Source organism: Leptonychotes weddellii, chromosome 5, assembly GCF_054177405.1.
Source record: "Leptonychotes weddellii isolate Sample4059 chromosome 5, ASM5417740v2, whole genome shotgun sequence".
NCBI lineage: Eukaryota > Metazoa > Chordata > Mammalia > Carnivora > Phocidae > Leptonychotes > Leptonychotes weddellii.
This window is the reverse complement of record NC_138373.1, coordinates 469,496-487,433: the sequence shown is the minus strand read 5'-3', so window position 1 is coordinate 487,433 and position 17,938 is coordinate 469,496. Positions and strand designations below refer to the sequence as shown.

The 17,938-nt window shown below is 55.0% G+C and overlaps 2 protein-coding genes across 8 annotated transcripts in view; both read right to left on the bottom strand.

Moving 5' to 3' along the window:
- Positions 1-692: 692 nt before the first annotated feature.
- GET4 (guided entry of tail-anchored proteins factor 4) lies at positions 693-10,211 on the bottom strand. Its single transcript, XM_081819193.1, has 4 exons — positions 9,971-10,211; positions 4,946-5,024; positions 4,537-4,618; positions 693-3,999 (listed from the first exon to the last, which is right to left on the bottom strand). The coding sequence occupies exons 1-4, from the start codon at positions 10,120-10,122 to the stop codon at positions 3,548-3,550; spliced, it is 765 nt and encodes a 254-aa protein (XP_081675319.1). The 5' UTR covers positions 10,123-10,211; the 3' UTR covers positions 693-3,547.
- Positions 10,212-11,815: 1,604 nt separating this feature from the next.
- The window catches only part of SUN1 (Sad1 and UNC84 domain containing 1), a 300,496-nt gene continuing 294,373 nt past the window's right edge, over positions 11,816-17,938 (bottom strand). For all 7 annotated transcript variants that reach the window (XM_081819203.1, XM_081819207.1, XM_081819206.1 and 4 more), the window contains 3 exons: positions 16,087-16,254; positions 13,915-14,007; positions 11,816-13,548 (listed from right to left, as the gene is read on the bottom strand). In XM_081819203.1, coding sequence (XP_081675329.1) covers positions 13,435-13,548; positions 13,915-14,007; positions 16,087-16,254 — 375 coding nt within the window. In that variant the 3' untranslated portion in view covers positions 11,816-13,434. The remainder of the gene's footprint in view (positions 13,549-13,914; positions 14,008-16,086; positions 16,255-17,938) is intronic.

Here is a 17,938-nt window from a genome sequence, read left to right as displayed (position 1 = left end):
TCATCGATGGCTGCTGACTGATCAGGGTGGTGGCTGCTGAAGGCTGGGGTGGCCATGCCAAGTTCTTAAAATCAGACAGCACTGACGTTTGCTGCACTGATGGACGCTTCCTTTCATGAGGGATTTCTCTATAGTGTGGGATGCTGTTGGATAGCATTCTACCCACAGGAGAACTTCTTTCAGCCTGGGAGTCAGTCGTCTGACACCCCACTGCTGCTTTATCAGCTCAGCTCGTATGATCCTCTGAATTCTTTGTGGTCACTTCAACAGTCGTCACAGCATCTTCACCGGGAGTGGATCCCATCTCAGGAAACCAGTTTATTTGCTCCTCCATAAGACGCAGATCCTCGTCCGTTCAAGTGTGAGATGGCAGCAGTTGGGTCCCACGTTCAGGCTCCACTGCTGATTCTAGTTCTCGTGCTGTTTCCACCACATCTGCAGTGCCTTCCTCCATGGAGTCTTGAACCCCTCAAACTCGTCCATGAGGTTTGGAATCAATGTCTATCAAACTGCTGTCACTACTGATATTTTGACCTCTTCCTATAAATTATGGATGTTCTCAGTGACATCTAGAACGATGAATCCTTTCTGGGAAGTGTTCAATGGACTTTTCCCCGAACCGTCAGAGGAATCACTGTCTATGGCGGCGATAGCCTTACGGAGTGTATTTATTAAATAATAAGACCTGAAGGTTGAAATGACTCCTTGATCCTTGGGCTGCAGAATGGATGTTGTGTCAGGCATGAAAACATTTATCTTGCTGCTCGTCTCCATCAGGGCTCTTGGGTGACCAGGTGCATTGTCAGCAAGCAGTACTATTTTGAAAGGAATCTTTTTTCTGAGCAGTAGGTCTCGACAGTGGGCTTACTGTTCAGTAAAGCATGTTGTAAATAGATTCACTGTCATCCAGGCTTTGTTGTTGCATTTATACAGGACAGGCAGAGTAGATTTAGCCTAATTCTTAAGGGCCCTAAGATTTTCAGAATGGTAAATGAGCATTGGCTTCAACTTAACGTTACCACCTGTATTAGCCCCTAACAAGAGAATCAGCTTGTCTTTTGGAGCTTTGAAGCCAGACGTTGACTTCTCTCTAGGTACATAAGTCCTGAAAGCCCTAGACGGCATCTTCTTCTATCAGGCTGTTTCATCGTCACTGAAAATCTGTCGAGTGCGGACACCTTCAGTAAGGTATCAGCCAGACCTTCAGGGTCACTTGCCGCAGCTTCTAGGTCACTGTGCACTTTTAGGTTATGGCGAATACCTCTTCCCTAAAACCCCACGAACCAGCCTCTGCTAGCTTCAAACCCTCGTTCTGCAGCCTCCTCACCTCCTTCAGCCTTCATGGAACTGAGGAGAGTCAAGGCCTCGCTCCGGATCAGGCTTTGCCTTGAGGGAATTTTGTGGCTGATCTTCTATCCTGACCACTCAAACTGTCTCCGTATCAGCTTTCCCTTCATTCACGTGTCACTGGACTAACCCTTGTCACGTCCTTCAGGAGCGGGTGCTTTGCGTTCACTACTTGCTGTTTGGTACAAGAGGCCTGGCTTTCAGCCTACCTCAGCTTTGGACAAGCCATCCTCACTGAGCTGAACCATCGGAAGTGTGTTACTTAAAATGAGAGACGTAGGACTCTTCCTTTCACTCGGACAGAGGCCACTGTAGGGTCATGAACTGGCCCAATTTCAATACCGTTGGGTCTCAGGAAACACAGAGGCCGGAAGAAGGGGACAGACGTGGGACGGGCTGGTTGGTAGAGCAGTCAGCATACACACATTTATCGGTGAAATCCACCCTCTTCCATGAACGCAGCTCCTGGCGCCCCAAAACCAGGACAGTATCAGAGACCACGGTCACAGACCATCGTAACAAGTTATAACGATAAAGCCTGCGCTGTTGCTAGAACGACCCGACTGTGACGCGGGGACACCAAGTGAACAATGCGGTTGGCAACGTGGCGCCAGCAAGCTTGCTCGAGGCAGGGCCGCCACAAACCCTGACTTTGTAAAACGCGCGCAACCGAACGAGGGACGCCTGAATAACGGACCACCACACGCAGCGAACACGCCCAGAGGCGGCGAGCTGCGGACGGCAAGCCGACGTGGTGGCAGATGGCTCCGCCCCCATCGGGGGACACACCTCCCCGGAGGTCCCCACCTGGGCCTGCCCCAGGCACCACAGCTCAGCAGACATCCCTAAGCACAGCCTCCAGACACCGTGGACATTGCAGAGCAGGACAGGACGTGGAATCCGCGCTCCTCTACTTGGGGTCTGTGCCTCAAGCACTACGTGTAACTGCGGTCTCTTGAATTTTAAAACCGTCCCGTTAAACATCCACGCCTTACAGCTGGCTCTCAGCCAGCGAGGGCTCTGAGGACTCTTGAAGCCTCAGTTCTGCTTCTTTGCCACAGACACTGGGTCATGCCCCATTTTCTTCCTGGCATCTCCCCACACACCCACAAACACAGACCGGGCGTAACGGTGCCAAATCAACGCTCGCTGATCACAGAGGGTTGCCGCAGGCGCTGCCAGCCCCCTGCACGTGCAGACTGAGCACCCCTGGGGGACAAGGCGGGAGTCCAGGGCACCCCCGCCAGGCTGGCGAGTGCAGATGGCCCCCCACCGAGCTCAGCGAACGCACACTAGTGTCCTGCGGGCGGGACAGACAGAAAATACACGGGGACCATGCCAGCTGGGCAGGCCAGGGCGGCGGGCTGAGGCCAAGTCCGGAGGAGCAAGGCGCCCCCGGGAAACGTGTGCCAGCAGAGGAGGGAGCCCACGATGGCGACGGCCCCGGCCTCGAGGTGTCAGCTGCTAGTTCTCGGGCCCCACATGCTTCTTGGATAGGGGTGGGGGAGGGATTCCACTGCACCCTCCAAGGAGCGTTTCCTTGACTGTCCAACCTTTGAACTGACATCTGACCGTTTTCTCGTCATGTCCCTCCGGGGTGAGGGTAGGGCTAGCGTGCCAGCACGCAGGGAACGGAGAAACCTCCCGCCTCGTGGGTCACAGCGGGTGGGGACACACAGTGGAGTGAGCACCACTGCCCGCAGATGCTCACACGGCTGGCTTCCCAGCATGAACAAGTGCTGGGCTCATGGCGGGTGCCCACCACAAGCAGGAACGCGCCCTGGGCCCGCTGACCGTGGAGGAGACAGATCCGTCTGTCTGACCACCGTGCCGCCTGCTGCAAGCAGGCTGTTTCCAGGAGGAGCTTGCTGTCACAGACATTGCTGGTGGAAGGCTGCCCCCAAGTGAAGGAGGCTGCCCCTCTGCTCCCACCAAGGCACCTGCCCACCATCACATCCCTTCACCTACCCCTTGCCCAGCCGTACCCCCACGAAGGCTGATGCACTGTGAATGAGCTGCCTGCAAGGTACTCACCACGTAGGAGACAGCTCTTCAAATTCTCCTGAACAAACGCTGTTCAGGGCACCCAACCAAATGCCTTTTCCTGTGCCTGAGAGCAAGACTCAGAGCTCAGGATGGGAACCACACCCAGGAACTACCAGGATCCCCCCTTCGTGGACTGAATAGTCCCCACAAATGCTTATTCAGAAGCTGAGATAAATGTGAAGAAAACACAGAGCAGGGTGCCATCAGAGGGCCGGTCTGGGGAGGATGTCCCAGAAAGGAGGCTGGTGGGGGTACGGTCAAGGCCCACGGGCAGGAAGGGCCAGGCCGGTGGAGAGCAAAATCTCCCCTCCTTACCTCCTGTGGCCCATGAGTTCACCTGATTAAAGCGGCTAACACAAATACAAGCCGCATGGGGCATAAGAAGGGACAGCTGTCCCCGGGACGGCTCGCACCCGCCCCTGAGAGCTGCTGTCTGCACAAGTGCCCCCGGCCTACCTTTCCAGAGGGTGAGGGCCAGCAGCTGGTGGAGCCGGGGGTGGCCCAGTTTCCCAGATCCTCCACTGGACCACTTCAGGGCTCGAGACACAAAAGCCACTCGTTCTGGAGAATTTGGGTCCATCAAACTGAACAGTTTGGCCAGATTTTCTAAAACAACACAAACACAGACTCTTACCCAAAGAAACACGCTACTGCTCAGCTCTGTATGCTGTATCTTACAGAAGTTCACTACAACAATTACTTCACTTCAAAACCTGGAAACTGGCATGCCGGGGTGTCCTCATCATGCATCCTCCCACCCCCAGGTCCCAGGACCCCCCCCACCGACCTCTCAGCTGCAGAGCCAGCAGCCACATGCTCTTTTGTGGCCTCATGGCTCAGCCTTTGTCGGGGAGCTGGGTGGGAGGGTGGGCTCTAGCAGGGAGCTGGCCCGCAGAGGAGCAAGACCTGGGCAGGTAGGGAGGTAACACACTGGGGTGCAGAGGCCGGGAGCAGGCCCCTCCTCCATTCTTCTGGCTGGGCAGCTCCTAAGAAGGACCTCCCCCATTGCACATTTACCACATGGGGCAGGCTGGCAAGCCAGGTCTCTCGGACAAACCAGAGGCCACCATCCGCCACAGACTGTGCACAGGGGTGTCCTATTCCACATGAGAAGGTACCTCATGCACAGTAATAAAGCCTCACCCAGCAGCTCATCGGCCACCTCGACTTCTGCCTTCTCCAGCGACTCTAAGACCAGCATGGACAAGTCCGCGGCACTATTTTGCTATAAAACATGGAAGTGAGTAAAAATCACAAAAACAGCTCTGGCTTGTTCTCAGAAGCCACGGCAAAGCTGGACGGCCACTCTGGTTTCCAGCTAGCAACGCACGGTGGACCGAAGCTAAGGACGCTACTCTGAGCCCAGCACTCACTCGGCAGTGCGGCCTGAAGGACCAAGACCCCAGGTGCACGGGCACCAGCTCTCTTAGTGCCCCGGGACACGAGGACACTCGCCTGGCTGTGGCCAGTGCCAACAACAAGGCCTCTCCCTGGAAGGTCCTTTTCCAACCCGCAGGCCCCAAGCAGGGAAGGGGACGAGGCCCCTGCGTACTTGGCCGTGGCTGAAGAACAGCAGTGCCCCTGAGCACATGAGTTCCCGCGCCTCTGTGTGCTTGCTCTGTGACATGTATCTGTGTGAGAGAGAGAGAGAGAGAGAGAGAGCAGAGCCCCAGTTAGGTCCAGTTAGGCAGATGCTCCACCACACACATCCTCCAGAGTCTGACATACCTGTTGATGATGTTCACCCAGCCCAATGGCTATAGTTTGGAGATTACATGCTAAAGATAAAACGTTTGCGTCAACGTGAAAGCTTCATAAAGCAAACAATCCCGTACACGGGCACGCAGGCGCACAGGCCTCCTACCAAAGATGGAGTGGAGCTGTGTGTTGTTTCCTGAGGCCCACCACCTCACCCAGCGGTCACAGCACCCTGCCCCCCTCAGAGTCTGTCCAGGCTCCACGCTGGGGTGCTCCATGGCCCACGTCCCCCTGGTACACACGGAGTCCCTGCTGTCAGCAGCTCGGACCTCAGGGGACAAGCAGACCTGTGCCCCACATTGGAGAGCAGCGCCCGCAGGGGATGTCGTCTGCACCTAAACAAGCCTGGAGCAGCTCAAGGGTTTCAGCAGGACCCAGAGAAAGGCTGGCTGACTTCCACCTTGAAGCACAGGCCTGCCCCGGTGGTAGGAGCTGCGTGGGGGACAGAGCGGCACACTGGGGTCCATCAGAGAACCAAGGGTCAAGGCTGCGCTCAGGGGTTGGGACAGCGGGAGCTCCAGGACGGAGACTCACAGGTGGGGGACACACACACACACACACACACACACGCAGCACCCACTGTGATGTCACTGCGGTCCCCACCCCCTCCCTGTGCTCTCCTCTTACCCCGCCCCCTAAGGGCCCCTCCACCCCTCTGGCCTGACTCACTTTCCCACTTTGAGCACATTTCTCAGTTTCCTGAACTGCAGAGACAGAAACACAGAGCGGCCAGAGCCCAGCAACTAACTCAACACAAACAACGGGAGGATGGTCCGTCTGCAACAGACCAAGTTCAGCGAAGCACAGCTGGGTCGGAGAGAAAGGCAACAGCAGGAAGCGGCTTCCCAAAGCACACATGGAGCTAAGCACAGGTGATGCCGGATGCTCCATTCACTGGCTGGAATTTAACTCCATGATCATCAGAAAAGAAATACAACCAGTCAAGTCTGTGGCTCCCAGTTAAGACACAACCAATTAAAGATACTGAAGCAGCAGCACGGAGGTGCTACCGAGACAGGCAAACACCAAACACACGCACCTGGGAGCCTGTCTGCAGCTCACCCGGACCGACGGGTCAGGTGGGAATGCGAGCGCTTGGCTGTTCAATTAACCACAGAAAAGGTATTTTCTTCAAAAAGGTTCCACAACCAGACAACTCCCCAGAAGAACACAACCCCATCACAGTCACACACGGGAACCCAGCTGGCCCAGACACGCCCCAACAGAAGACCCCATCTGCTGGGTAGGGGGGTGGGGCTGGAGAGAAGAACCCGCACCCCAAGAAAGAAAACCACTGCCAGCCTGCAGGTCATCTGCACAGCCTGTGGTTTCTGCAACAGCGCTTTTGAGAGCCCTCTCTCTCTCCTTCGCACGCGCACGCACACAGCCTACTCCCACACCAACCCTGCTCATCCCAGTCTGGTCCTGCCAGGAGCCGCCCTGCACATGACCTGGGGCCAGCACTGCCACGGACTGTTCTGGAAAGACAAGTATTCGGAGGCACACCACCTCATGCTGCCATTTCCATGGATGTATAGGCACTTATCCTAAGTGACAATCTTGCCAGCATGCTGCTACTTACAAAAGACAGGACAGAACTCTGGACTCCTCCGTCTGATGCACAGCAAGAGACCACCTCTCAGAACACCAGATAAAAGAAGTTGCTAACAAGCAGGTGACAGCAAATCCCTGGGGTAACAGGGCCTGCTTTCAAGCACCCGCCTGGGGGCCCGGGGGGGCGGGGCAAAGCGCCCTGTCCAACACTCTTCCCATCCAGGTGAAATCACCTGTTGCAGATCAAGGAAAGCCGAAAACAAACAGCGAAAGGCAACCCTGAGAAATGAACGTGCTTCTTTCTGCAGAACTCAGGGAATGGAAAGGAATTTATCATCTGGGTCCAAGGCTCCGGGGCGCTGAGAGCAGATGGAGTAAGAACCCTCCAGCCCGGCACCGTCCATGCAGCCCCAACGGCAGGGTACCTGCTCAGCACACCTTGTGGGCACATGCCGGTGTCATCTGCCAGCCAACAACTGACTGGAGGGGGAGCAGAGGGAGAAGCAGACTCCCCACGGGGCTCGATCCCAGGACCCCAGGATCCCAGGATCATGACCCGAGCCAAAGGCAGACGCTTAACCAAGTGAGCCACCCAGGCGCCCCTGTAAGTTTCTCTCTTAAAAAATTTTTCTTCATTTAAGAGGCAAAACCACACAAATCTCAGAAAGGCCCCTGAGGGGGAGGCAGGCTGGCTGCAGAGGCCCTCCCGGGAGGTGACAATCCTAATACTGGGCAAGGGGCCCTCTGGCCACCCCGCAAAACAGCCATGGAAGCCAGAAAGGGGGTGGAGGAGGACCGAGCACCAATAAACCCACAGGCTTGGAAAGCGCATTCCCTCCTCGTCCTGGAAGAGAAAGATCTGAGACACTGGGTGGCCACCCACTGACACCAGCAGCACCGAGTGGTCAGAGCCCCCAGCCGCGCCACCAGGCCCCAACTACTGCCCACACCTGAGGCCCGCGCACGGAGTAAGTCTGACCCACCGCACTGCCCGACTGCGTGCCCCCTTCTCCTTCAACTGCTGGGAAACACAATTAAAACAGTGCAGTTTGGGGGCACCTGGGTGGCTTAGTGAGTTAAGCTTCTCTCTTCGGCTCAGGCCCTGATCTCAGGGTCGTGGGACTGAGACCCCTGCTCAGCAGGGAGGCTGCTTCTTCCTCCCCCCTCTGCCCCTTCCCTTGTTCGTGCTCTCCTGCGCACACACGCTCTCTCTCAAATAAATAGAATGTTAAAAAAAAAACAAACAGCAATTTGGTGAATGTATGCAAACAGGTGAGTAGGTAACAAGCTGTGGTCCATCCACACCACAGAACACCACTCGGCAACAGAAATGAACTAGTACTTCACACGTGGGTAAATCTCCAAATGATCATGCTGTGTAAACTCAAGATGTACAAAAAGAGGATATGATTCCACTTACAAAACATTCTAGAAAATGCAAATCAACCTATGGGCCGCAGAGAGCAGTGGCTGCCTGGGGCAAGGGGTGTGAGAGATGGATTCTGAGAACAGAGAAAGAACCTTTGCGGTGAATTTTCGGTGATGGATGTTCTCCGTATCTTGACTGGGGGTAGTTTCATGGGAACATACATGCCAAAATGCATCAAACTGCACCTTTCACGTAAACACTTAAATACGGACACATATATCGACTTACAGAAAGACCAAGAACCTAGTATAACCCAGTGCATCAGACTCGTCCAGGAGCCGCACACCCAGGAGGGTCTCAACGGGGCTGAAATCACAGGTCTGCAGGGACGGTACCCTGGGAGTCAGGGACAACTCCAGGCTAGTTCAGCCAGGCCTTACGGATGGCCATGAATGCCACCATATCATCGGCCATGGCAGATGATTTATTTTTCCCAACTCCCGAGCGGTGTAGGTGCACCCCAGATGCCCCATGAGGAAGCCAAGGCTGGTCTTAGATCACACAGCACAGGTGGAATCCGAAGCCAAGTGAAGGCTGAGGGTGGGGAGCCTGCTTTCCATCACCACCTCCAAACGTGGGCAGACACACTTGCCTCTTCACAGCTCGTCCCACAGAGCAAAACTGTCTCAAAAAAGAAACATTGTTTATTTTTGGGAAGATCCAGTTTTGCTGATTAATCAGCGGGGAAATATCTACATAAAGAGAACAGCAAGCACCCGGGCCAATCTGGAGCGCTGGAAAAGCTTCCCTCACGCGGACTTCTGGCTGGTGAAGCTGCCAGGCGGAGGAGGCCTACGCCCAGCTGTGCTCACTCCTACCCGGGCTTCCTCCAAGCCGCGGAGCCCGAGCATGGCCGGAACAGGACCTGAGAGTCCCCGGAGACGCTGATCCGTCTTGTCACTTACAGACAATATCAAAGTCTAGGCCTGAATGGTGAAAAGGGCCGCCCCAACGGCCCTTCAGTACCCTACCGCAACAGTTCGGGCAGAAAAGGCCCTCCACGGGCCGGACTAAACCCCTACACCTGTCGTTCAGACCTACCCCATCCCAGCGAACCCCCCCACTGCTCCGCCCGGACCGTCCAGGATCGCCGAGGGCCCCACACACGCGACGACGACTCAGGTCACAGCAGCAGCGTGTCACAGCACAGCTCCCGTGACCGCGCAGCCCACGCGGGGACCGCCGCAGGCCACACACCTGCCGACGCGCCGGAGCCGCACGAAAAAAGCACCTTTGATTTCAGCGCGCCCCGCGGCAGTCCCCCCCCGGCACGCGCAGTGAGCCCCGCGCGGCCCCGGAGCTCCCCAGCGCCCTTAGCCCCCGGGACTCGCCGCCGGGCCCCCAGCATCCCCCCAACCCTCAGGTCTCGCCGCGCTGCCGGGGCCCCCCGCGTTCCTGCAGCCCCCGACCGCGCGGGTGCAGGCGTGGCGCCGGGCTCACAGACACGGTGCTCCGGCGCGAGCCGCGGGGGCCGCGGGGCAGGAGCACGTTTCACCCGCACGACCGGAACGCCGGGGGCCGCAGACCCCGGCGCTCGGTCCAGGCGAGGCCGCGGATGGGCGACGCCAGGTCGGGGCCCGGGGAGGGGGGAGAGGGTCGGGCAGAGGGAGGCCGGGGAGGAGACGCCGGGCTGGGGCAGGGGCAGGGGCCGGGGCCGGCGTCCTCCATCCTCCGCCTCCCGGCCGCCCGCCTGCTCCGACCGCCGCGGCGACAGGCAGCAGCGCGAGCCAACGGGGACGCGGGGCGGCGCGGCGCGGCCAATGGGAGACGGCCGGAGGCGGGGCGCCGGGCTCGGCGGAAAGCCCTGGAAGGCGGCGGCCGCAGCACCGCGGCTACCTGAAGAAGAGGGTCCGGTACATTTGGTGCGCCTCGTAGTAGTCGCCCTTCTCGACGCTGGCGCGTAGCTTGCCCTCCACGCGCTGGACCCCGCCGCGGTTCCGGGCGCCGTTCCGGGCGCTCTCCTGCTCGGCCATCGCCGCCGCCGCCATCGGGCCGGCGCTCCGCGCAGGGCTGACGCTGTCGCAGGCGCGGTCGGCAGCGCCTCTCGGCTTCCGTCCCGGCGGCCGCCCGACGCCCTCTACGGTGGCCCGCGAGGAGCCGCGCGTAGCTGGAGGCGGGCGCACCGGCAGGCGGCCACGTGACCGCGGGGCGGGGCCGCAGACCCTGCGGCGGGCGGCCACGTGACCGGGGGGCGGGCCCGCGGAGCCTGCGTTGGGCGGCTTCGCGGCCGCGGGGCGGAACCGCGGTGGGCGCGCACGTGACCGTAGGGGGCACGCTGACGCTACAATGGCGACGGCCCGTGACGGCAGAGCGCGGGGGCTGGGCCTACCCGGCACGAGTGCGCCCGAGCGGCTGGCCCGAGGCTTAGCAAGCACTAGTTCAGTGGTGGGGATGCCGAGGTTTTGAAATAAAAGCCATGTTTTCATGCTTTCTGCCGCAGGCCGCCCTGGGGAGGTGAGGGTGACTAAAGCCGGGTCCTGTTTGGCCGGGTTTGGGGACCAAAGAGAGGTCCAAGTCCGGGTGACAAGTCATTGCTCGAGAAGGAGCAATCGTCGGCTCGCTTGGACACAGAACCGCCTGTTAACGCGGAGCTGGAGGTCTGGGGGGAGACGGGGACAAGAACGAGCACAGGGACAGGGATGCGGGCAGCGGACGGGTTCCGGGGACGGGGGCAGGGACGGGGGCAGCGGACGGGTTCCGGGCACGGGGGCAGGGACGGGGGCAGCGGACCGGTTCCGGGCACGGGGGCAGGGACGGGGGCAGCGGACCGGTTCCGGGCACGGGGGCAGGGACGGGGGCAGCGGACGGGTTCCGGGGACGGGGGCAGCGGATCGGTTCCGGGCACGGGGGCAGGGACGGGGGCAGCGGACGGGTTCTAGGCACGAGGACAGGGCCTGGGGAGGAAGCACAACTTAAGCCATTTTTCCATTTGAAGGTCCCCTGGATTTTGGGGTCAGCCAACTCCAGACTCCCAAGGGTATGGAATACACAGTGTTCCTTCTTTGCACACCTACTGTTTGTATACGGAAAAATTCAAACAAATGTCCATCCACTGGGGACTGGTTCAAACTAAAGAGTATATCCATGCAAACAACAGTAGAGCTGTTTTTTAACAAGTTCTTTATGGATAGGCAATCTCCAAGATCTGTTCCGTAACCAAAACAAGGGAGACACGAAACAGTACATTGAGTCCGCCATTTGTGTGAACAGCGGTAAAGTATACGCACATTTTTGCTAGTGGGCAGAGGGGTTTACAGAAGGATAAAAACAACATGGGAATGCTGGTTGCCCCTGAAAATCCACGACCAGGGAGGCACAAGCATGGCGGCCCTGGGCTGTCCTCGCCTCCACGGTCCCTTCCGGACTCTCGGCCCTCGTGCTGCCCGCGCTGCAGCTCCCGAAGGAGAGGCGCTTCGTCCTTGCTCACCAGTGAATCTTAGCTCAGCACGCCACACGCAGTGGGCCCTCAGTAAATGTTTACTCAACGCGCCAACCCTGGGGTAGGCTTGAAAATGAGCTTCTGTCCCACACCTGCCTTCTGGAGCAGACACCCCGATGATACGGGTGTTCCTTTGACATCAAGCACCTGCTGACCTGGAACCTCAGAGGGCAGAGGCAGCAGGAATACGTTTCACGCACTGGTCCCGCCCCCACACCCTCAGGGGCAGGAACAAGGCAAACTGAGGAAAGAAAGAGACCGTTTATTCTTCACTGGAAACATCATATGCACTTTTAAAAATTTAAACTCTTTATTTAAACATTTCAATAGCATCTTATCAATTTGGTGGCAGCAAAAGAAGCACTACCAAAGACAAGTATTTTGAAAAGCATTTACAAAAATACCGTGCACAAAGTCCTATTCTGCATCTTTAAAAATAAATATTCAAAATATTTCCACCCAACTCCCAAATTGTTTTATATAGGAAATTTTGATTTATATATTTATCCTGTAATATCTGAAACATCTGTATACATTTTATCCAACTTAACTGCATAGGCATTATTTAGTTCCAATTCTAAGAGTGAAAAAATGCTACTTTATGTAGTCGAGGACAGTTGTGCAGTACACATAAAACCCCAGTCAGCACCATCACTTTGTTTCTGAAAATAGTGTTTATGAGAACACCGAAAGACTGTCTTAACCCAATAAAACTTAAATAATTTTTAAAACATCTGTAACACTTTAAGTGCCTTGCAAATACCTCATTATTTATAAAGTCTGCTCAGTAAAATAGTCTAAATATTAAATATTAATTATAAACAAAACGAGCCTCCTAGGAATTGAGAATGGCCGACAGTCGTAGTAAGAGGCAAATCCCAACTAGAGCCAGGACGAAAGTGCCGCCGTAAGAAAAATTATAAACCTACAACGTAATGGTGAATTTGCCACACTGGACAGTCTCCTTGGAGAGCCATCAGTAGAGTAAAAACTGAAGATTCTGAAAGACTGGCAGCACATTAGTGTTCAACTTTCAGCAAAATTTAAAACACAACCTGATGACATCCCCTAAGGTTGGATTTCTGGGATCCTACAGACACTGTGAGGTCCAACTCCAGGGTGGCCCCAAGGGGCGGAGCCTCGCTGAGACCTGAGCACTCCGTTCAGGCGTTGGCTGAGATCCAGACCACCACCCCCTTTCAAATCAGACCCACTTCAAGCCCACGACAAAACGAATCGCCCTGGATCCTGAACAGAAACAACACACCCAGGCCTGACTGTAAAAGTCTTTCTCAGAAGCAGGAGCAAATGAAGTAGAGGAACAGTTACTTCCCCACCCGGGAACTTACATTAACTACTGGTGCTGAAGAAAGGAGAAACCCTCTCCTAAAGGAAAGGATTTCAGAACTCTGAAATTTGGTGGCATTGTTTTTCCCTGAAAGAAACGTGCGCTGGATGGAACAGATGAAATAGGTCTGCCCCCAAAGTCCTGTAGAAGGGCCAGTGAAAGGCTAAATATCAAAGCTTCAAGAACACTTTGACCTGTAGCTTCACTTGCTTTGTTCCTGATGTCAAGAGAATACAAGTATCAAGAGCTTTATGTTCAAAACAAACCCCCTAACAACCACATGTTCCAATGGATTCCCAGAGATGGGCTGTGGCCAGCGGATCTCAGGGAAGCCAGGCATTCGACATGCAGTGTTTCCTGTGGACAGACGAGTGAGCGGGGCATCAGCTCCCACTGGCAGTTTATTTAGGGGTGATGTCCTCCCGATGCTCCAGGTGCCCTGGTTCAGGAAGGGCTCCAGTGTTTGACGCTGTCCCCGTATATACAAAATGTACAAGAACCATAGGAGGGTCTCTACTTGACAGGCTCTCCGTGAACCCTGAACCGATAGAGACACGTGTACTCAGGATGGCCCCAGTTGGAGAGAATCCGAAGCTCCACTATCTGGAAAGTTCCGTCAGGTTTTTTCTGAAATCGAAAGGGAATGGGTCACACTTAATTCACAACACCCCAGGCCCAATCACTTCCCCAACTCTGACATATTTGACAGGAAGCAGCCACGTCGGAGATTAGGTCTTAGTGTGAACTCCGTCATCTATCGCAGAACACAGAGCTCAGGCAAAACGGAACTCCTCACAAGCCACAGATGTACTATGAGTGTATCAGGACGCCTGTGTGCAGAGTATACACTACAAAGGCTCATTTGGGAAGAGCTGGGAAGCTCAGATTCCACTTTTCTCAGGGGCTAATGCCCACATACACCCCTGGGCAGCTTTGTCCTGCCCACCCGACAGGAGGAACCCATGGGCCCCTGGGAGCCATGCAAGTCCTCACCAGAATATGGAACATCTGGAGTGATTCCCCTTCTTGATCATACATAAACTGTCCCAGAAGCTGCCCTTCCTCTTGGTATTCATTTTCTAATCCCTGAAACCAAAACCAGATAGTCATTAAGTACTGGAAAAAAACACTGCATTAATTAGGGTTGCTTCCCCTCGACATAATCTGGGAGGATGAAAGCATTAATAAGGCCTTCCTGTTAAACGCTTGGCACTTTGTTAAGGACGTCACACAATCCACGACAACCCCTCGAGACAGCTGTTATTCCTCCTGATTAATGTAGAGGCTGGGGCACTGACCCCTGGCACAGTGAGAACTCCACGTGTAACTTCTGACTCCCCACACACTTTACCACTAGCAGCCACCAGAAGCCTCACCAATCACACACAAGATAGGGAGAACCACACTGCAGCTGGCAAGCTAACGAGAGACACAGGACTGACTGCCCAACTGCACAGAGCACTCTGTCACCCATGTGGCCCACGGTGCCCTCAAGGCTCCAGAGTGGAACCCCAGGGTTCCTGATGAGCCCGGGAAAAGGACAATAGGCCACCTTGCACAGAGAGCAGACGGGGGTGCCAGGGGCTGGTGTGCCATGGGTACAGAGCCTCTGTCTGGGAAGATGAGCGAGTTCTAGGAAGGACAGCTGTGCCAATGTGCCAAAGTCCAGGGAACTGCATACTTCAGACAGGGAAGGGGGTGACTCTGGTGTGTGTTTTGCCACAAGAAGGAAGTTACCAGCAGGAAGTAGAGGTGACTGTTGGGGAGTGTGTCGTCATGGGGAAGGATTGCTCGGTGTGGGAGGCATGGAAGCAACGATGGGCCATGGGCACACGTGGCCAAACGCAGCATCGGGACCAACACTGGGAAAGTGTGTCCGTACATGAGACGTGACTAACGTTTCTGTAGAAAGCGCTCAGTTATGCATAGGGAAACTAAGATCCCAAAAGATAAATGAATAAAAACAAGACAAACCTACCAAAAAAAAAAAGGAAAGTGCATGTGAAATGCATAGCAACGTAGATGAAATACGCTGTTTTCACCTGTCAAGTTAGCGGAGATGAGAACAAGAGGGCACAGGGAGGTCAGTGCTGGTAACCCGCCCACAGCAATGGGTCAGTGGCCCTGCAGACACTCACACCCCGTCCGCCCCCTCTGCCCCCTCTGCAGTGAGTCTGGTCTAAGGGAGTGAGGAGAGCTGGTGTCACAGCGGCAAACTGGAGAGGTACATCCAGGTTTAGCTACAAAATGGTATTTTATGCTATTAAAAAATGTGTGCAAAGAGTTAATTGCCATCAGGGGCGCCTGGGTGGCTCAGTCGGTTAAGGGTCTGCCTGCAGCTCAGGTCATGATCCCAGAGTCCTGGGATCGAGCCCCACATTGGGCTCCCTGCTCAGCGGGGAGTCTGCTTCTCCCTCTCCCTCTGTCCCTCCCCCCACTCTCTCTCTCTCACTCAATTTTTTTTTTTTAGATTTTATTTATTTGACAGAGAGAGACATAGCGAGAGAGGGAACACAAGCAGGGGGAGTAGGAGAGGGAGAAGCAGGCTTCCTGCCGAGCAGGGAGCCCGATGCGGGGCCCAATCCCAGGACCCCGGGATCATGACCTGAGCCGAAGGCAGACGCCTAACTGACTGAGCCACCCAGGCGCCCCTCTCTCACTCAAATCTTAAAAAAAAAAAAAGTTAATTGCCATCAAAAAATATCTATGGGAAATTTGTTTTTTTAAGGCACGAAACAAAATTCTATGAACTGTGTTGTCTCGACTGTACTTTTTTTACAGGGAGAAAGGAGAGAGCAGAAAATGCCACAGCGTGCAACGGGAATCCTGAGTGCTCTTTTTCCAACTTGCGTGTTGGAAGTTTCCTGTCAATTCGGCAGGAAACAGTTGTCACAGCTGCCTTCACAGCCCAACGGCCACACGTTCTCTGGAAACCGAACTCTCCAGGTCCACAGGCTGGGTGGCAGAGAACATAGTCCCTACAAGCTGCCCTCCCCAGGAAAGGACTGGGTGGTGCCCTCGGCATCTCATCTGCTTAGAGCACTGAAGGGCTGAGGGGAGGACAGGAGCCAGCAACACCAGGAACAGCCTCTTCTGCGGGGCTCATCTTTGGGCAAGTCCCAGAGTGGGAGGAGGAGGAGGAGAACTGGGACCCGGCTCACTCACATAGACTGCGAAGTCCTTGGGAGCGCTGGTGATGTTGCCCGTGGGCGACAACGTCTTTGGTATGTGCTCCAGAGTGAAGGTGGTTGGGCGGATCTTCATGGACAGCCTCACCACGAGGTAGCCCTGGGAGCCTCTGAATGCCCAGCAGTTACCTGGATGTATGTCAGGCTAGGGAAGAGACAAAAGACAATGACTTAATCCATCTGATTAATGTAGAGGCTGGAGCACTGACCCCTGGCACAGTGAGAACTCCACGTGTAACTTCTGACTCCCCACACACTTAACCACTAGCAGCCACCAGAAGCCTCACCAATCACAGAAAGTCGATCAACACATGGTTTATACGGGTGTGATCTGCTGTATTCTTACAATGAAATAAGCTGGAGAAAAGAAACTGTTATTAAGGAAATCATAAGGAAGAGGAAACACACAGTTCCAGCATTGCATTTACAAACACACACCTACCAAGCAAACGTGCGCAGCTCAAACCCCCGTGAAGGGTCAACTGTAGTGAAACAAGCTCTTGAAAATGTGTCTGACGTTTTAAAACTTAAGATACAGAAACACAAGGAGAAAACACTAATAACACTGAAATAGAAACAAAAGACTTTTTACAAAATAAAAAACCATAAGCAAAAATCAAACGACAAACTGGGGAAAGGCATTTGCAACTTAAGCCCCAGAGGGTGGCTGTCTCCAGTACGGGAGTGAGCCTCCCGACAGTTACAACAACCAGCACCTTCAACAAAAATGGGCGAGGCAAACACGTTTTTAAAAAAAGTAAATTTAAATGGTCCTCAAACATGGGAAAAGATGCTCCACCTTACATAATTACAAGAGAAATACACACTTAAACCACAGGTGTTATCCTTTCTCACCGAAAAGGTCAACAATAACGGAAGAGCCTGTGGAACCACGCACACTAACTGCTGGTCAGTACGTACAACGTACCCCCTTCGAGGAGTGTCGTTTGGCAAAATCCGTAAGAGCTCCTTACGCATCAACCCTCTGACCCAGCAATCCCCTGCCGTGCCTAAGATACACTGGCAAAAATACAAAATTGACAGGCGTGAGGATATTTTGCTGGGAGAGGACTTTTAATAGCAAAAGAGGAGCTACCATGCCTACTGACAAGGGCCTTAGCTGAACGTGCTGTGCTGAGCAGAAGACGCCAAGCGCACGAGTCAGGGGCATGGCGCGCAGCCGCCCGTGAGGTGGAACGGGAGAGGTAGGGGCAGGGGTGTGGTGATCCCTCCACCATGTGCTTATGCTTGGACTCATTCTTGCTGTACCCTTTTTGTTCTTGATCTACGCATCCTTTCTGCCTGCCCTGTGAAAATGATCTGGGCCCTCAAGGATTACGCACTGTCCCCAGACGGCACTGCAGGGACACTGCAGGTCCCTTTGGCACCCCTCTGGGTGCTGTTGACAGCAAAGTGCCTCTAGGAGTCCCCTGCCTGGGAACAGCTTCCCCAGCACCATGGAGGCTGGGCTTCGCGTGTGTTCCAGGGGATGACATGATTCAGTGAGCCCTGGCTGTGCCCTCTACAAAAAGGTAGGGCCCTGGGAGGGCTGGGGGACACTATCTCAGGTGTGTCCCCCCCAACCCCGGCTTGGTCACGGAAGGAGGAGCGGATTCTGTGTCTGCCGTTGCCAGGTTCTATAAAAATTCTCTTTACTTCTAAGAAGGCAATCACCTATTCCTCCGATCTCATTACAGGTAACAGTTTCTCCTATTCCTCCCTCCCGGTTCCAGTTCCTGTGGAAATTCTCCTGACAAAGCATTCCCTCGCTCACATACATCTAACATCTGAAGTGCCAGCTACTTCCAGACCACCGGATCCAGCTGGCT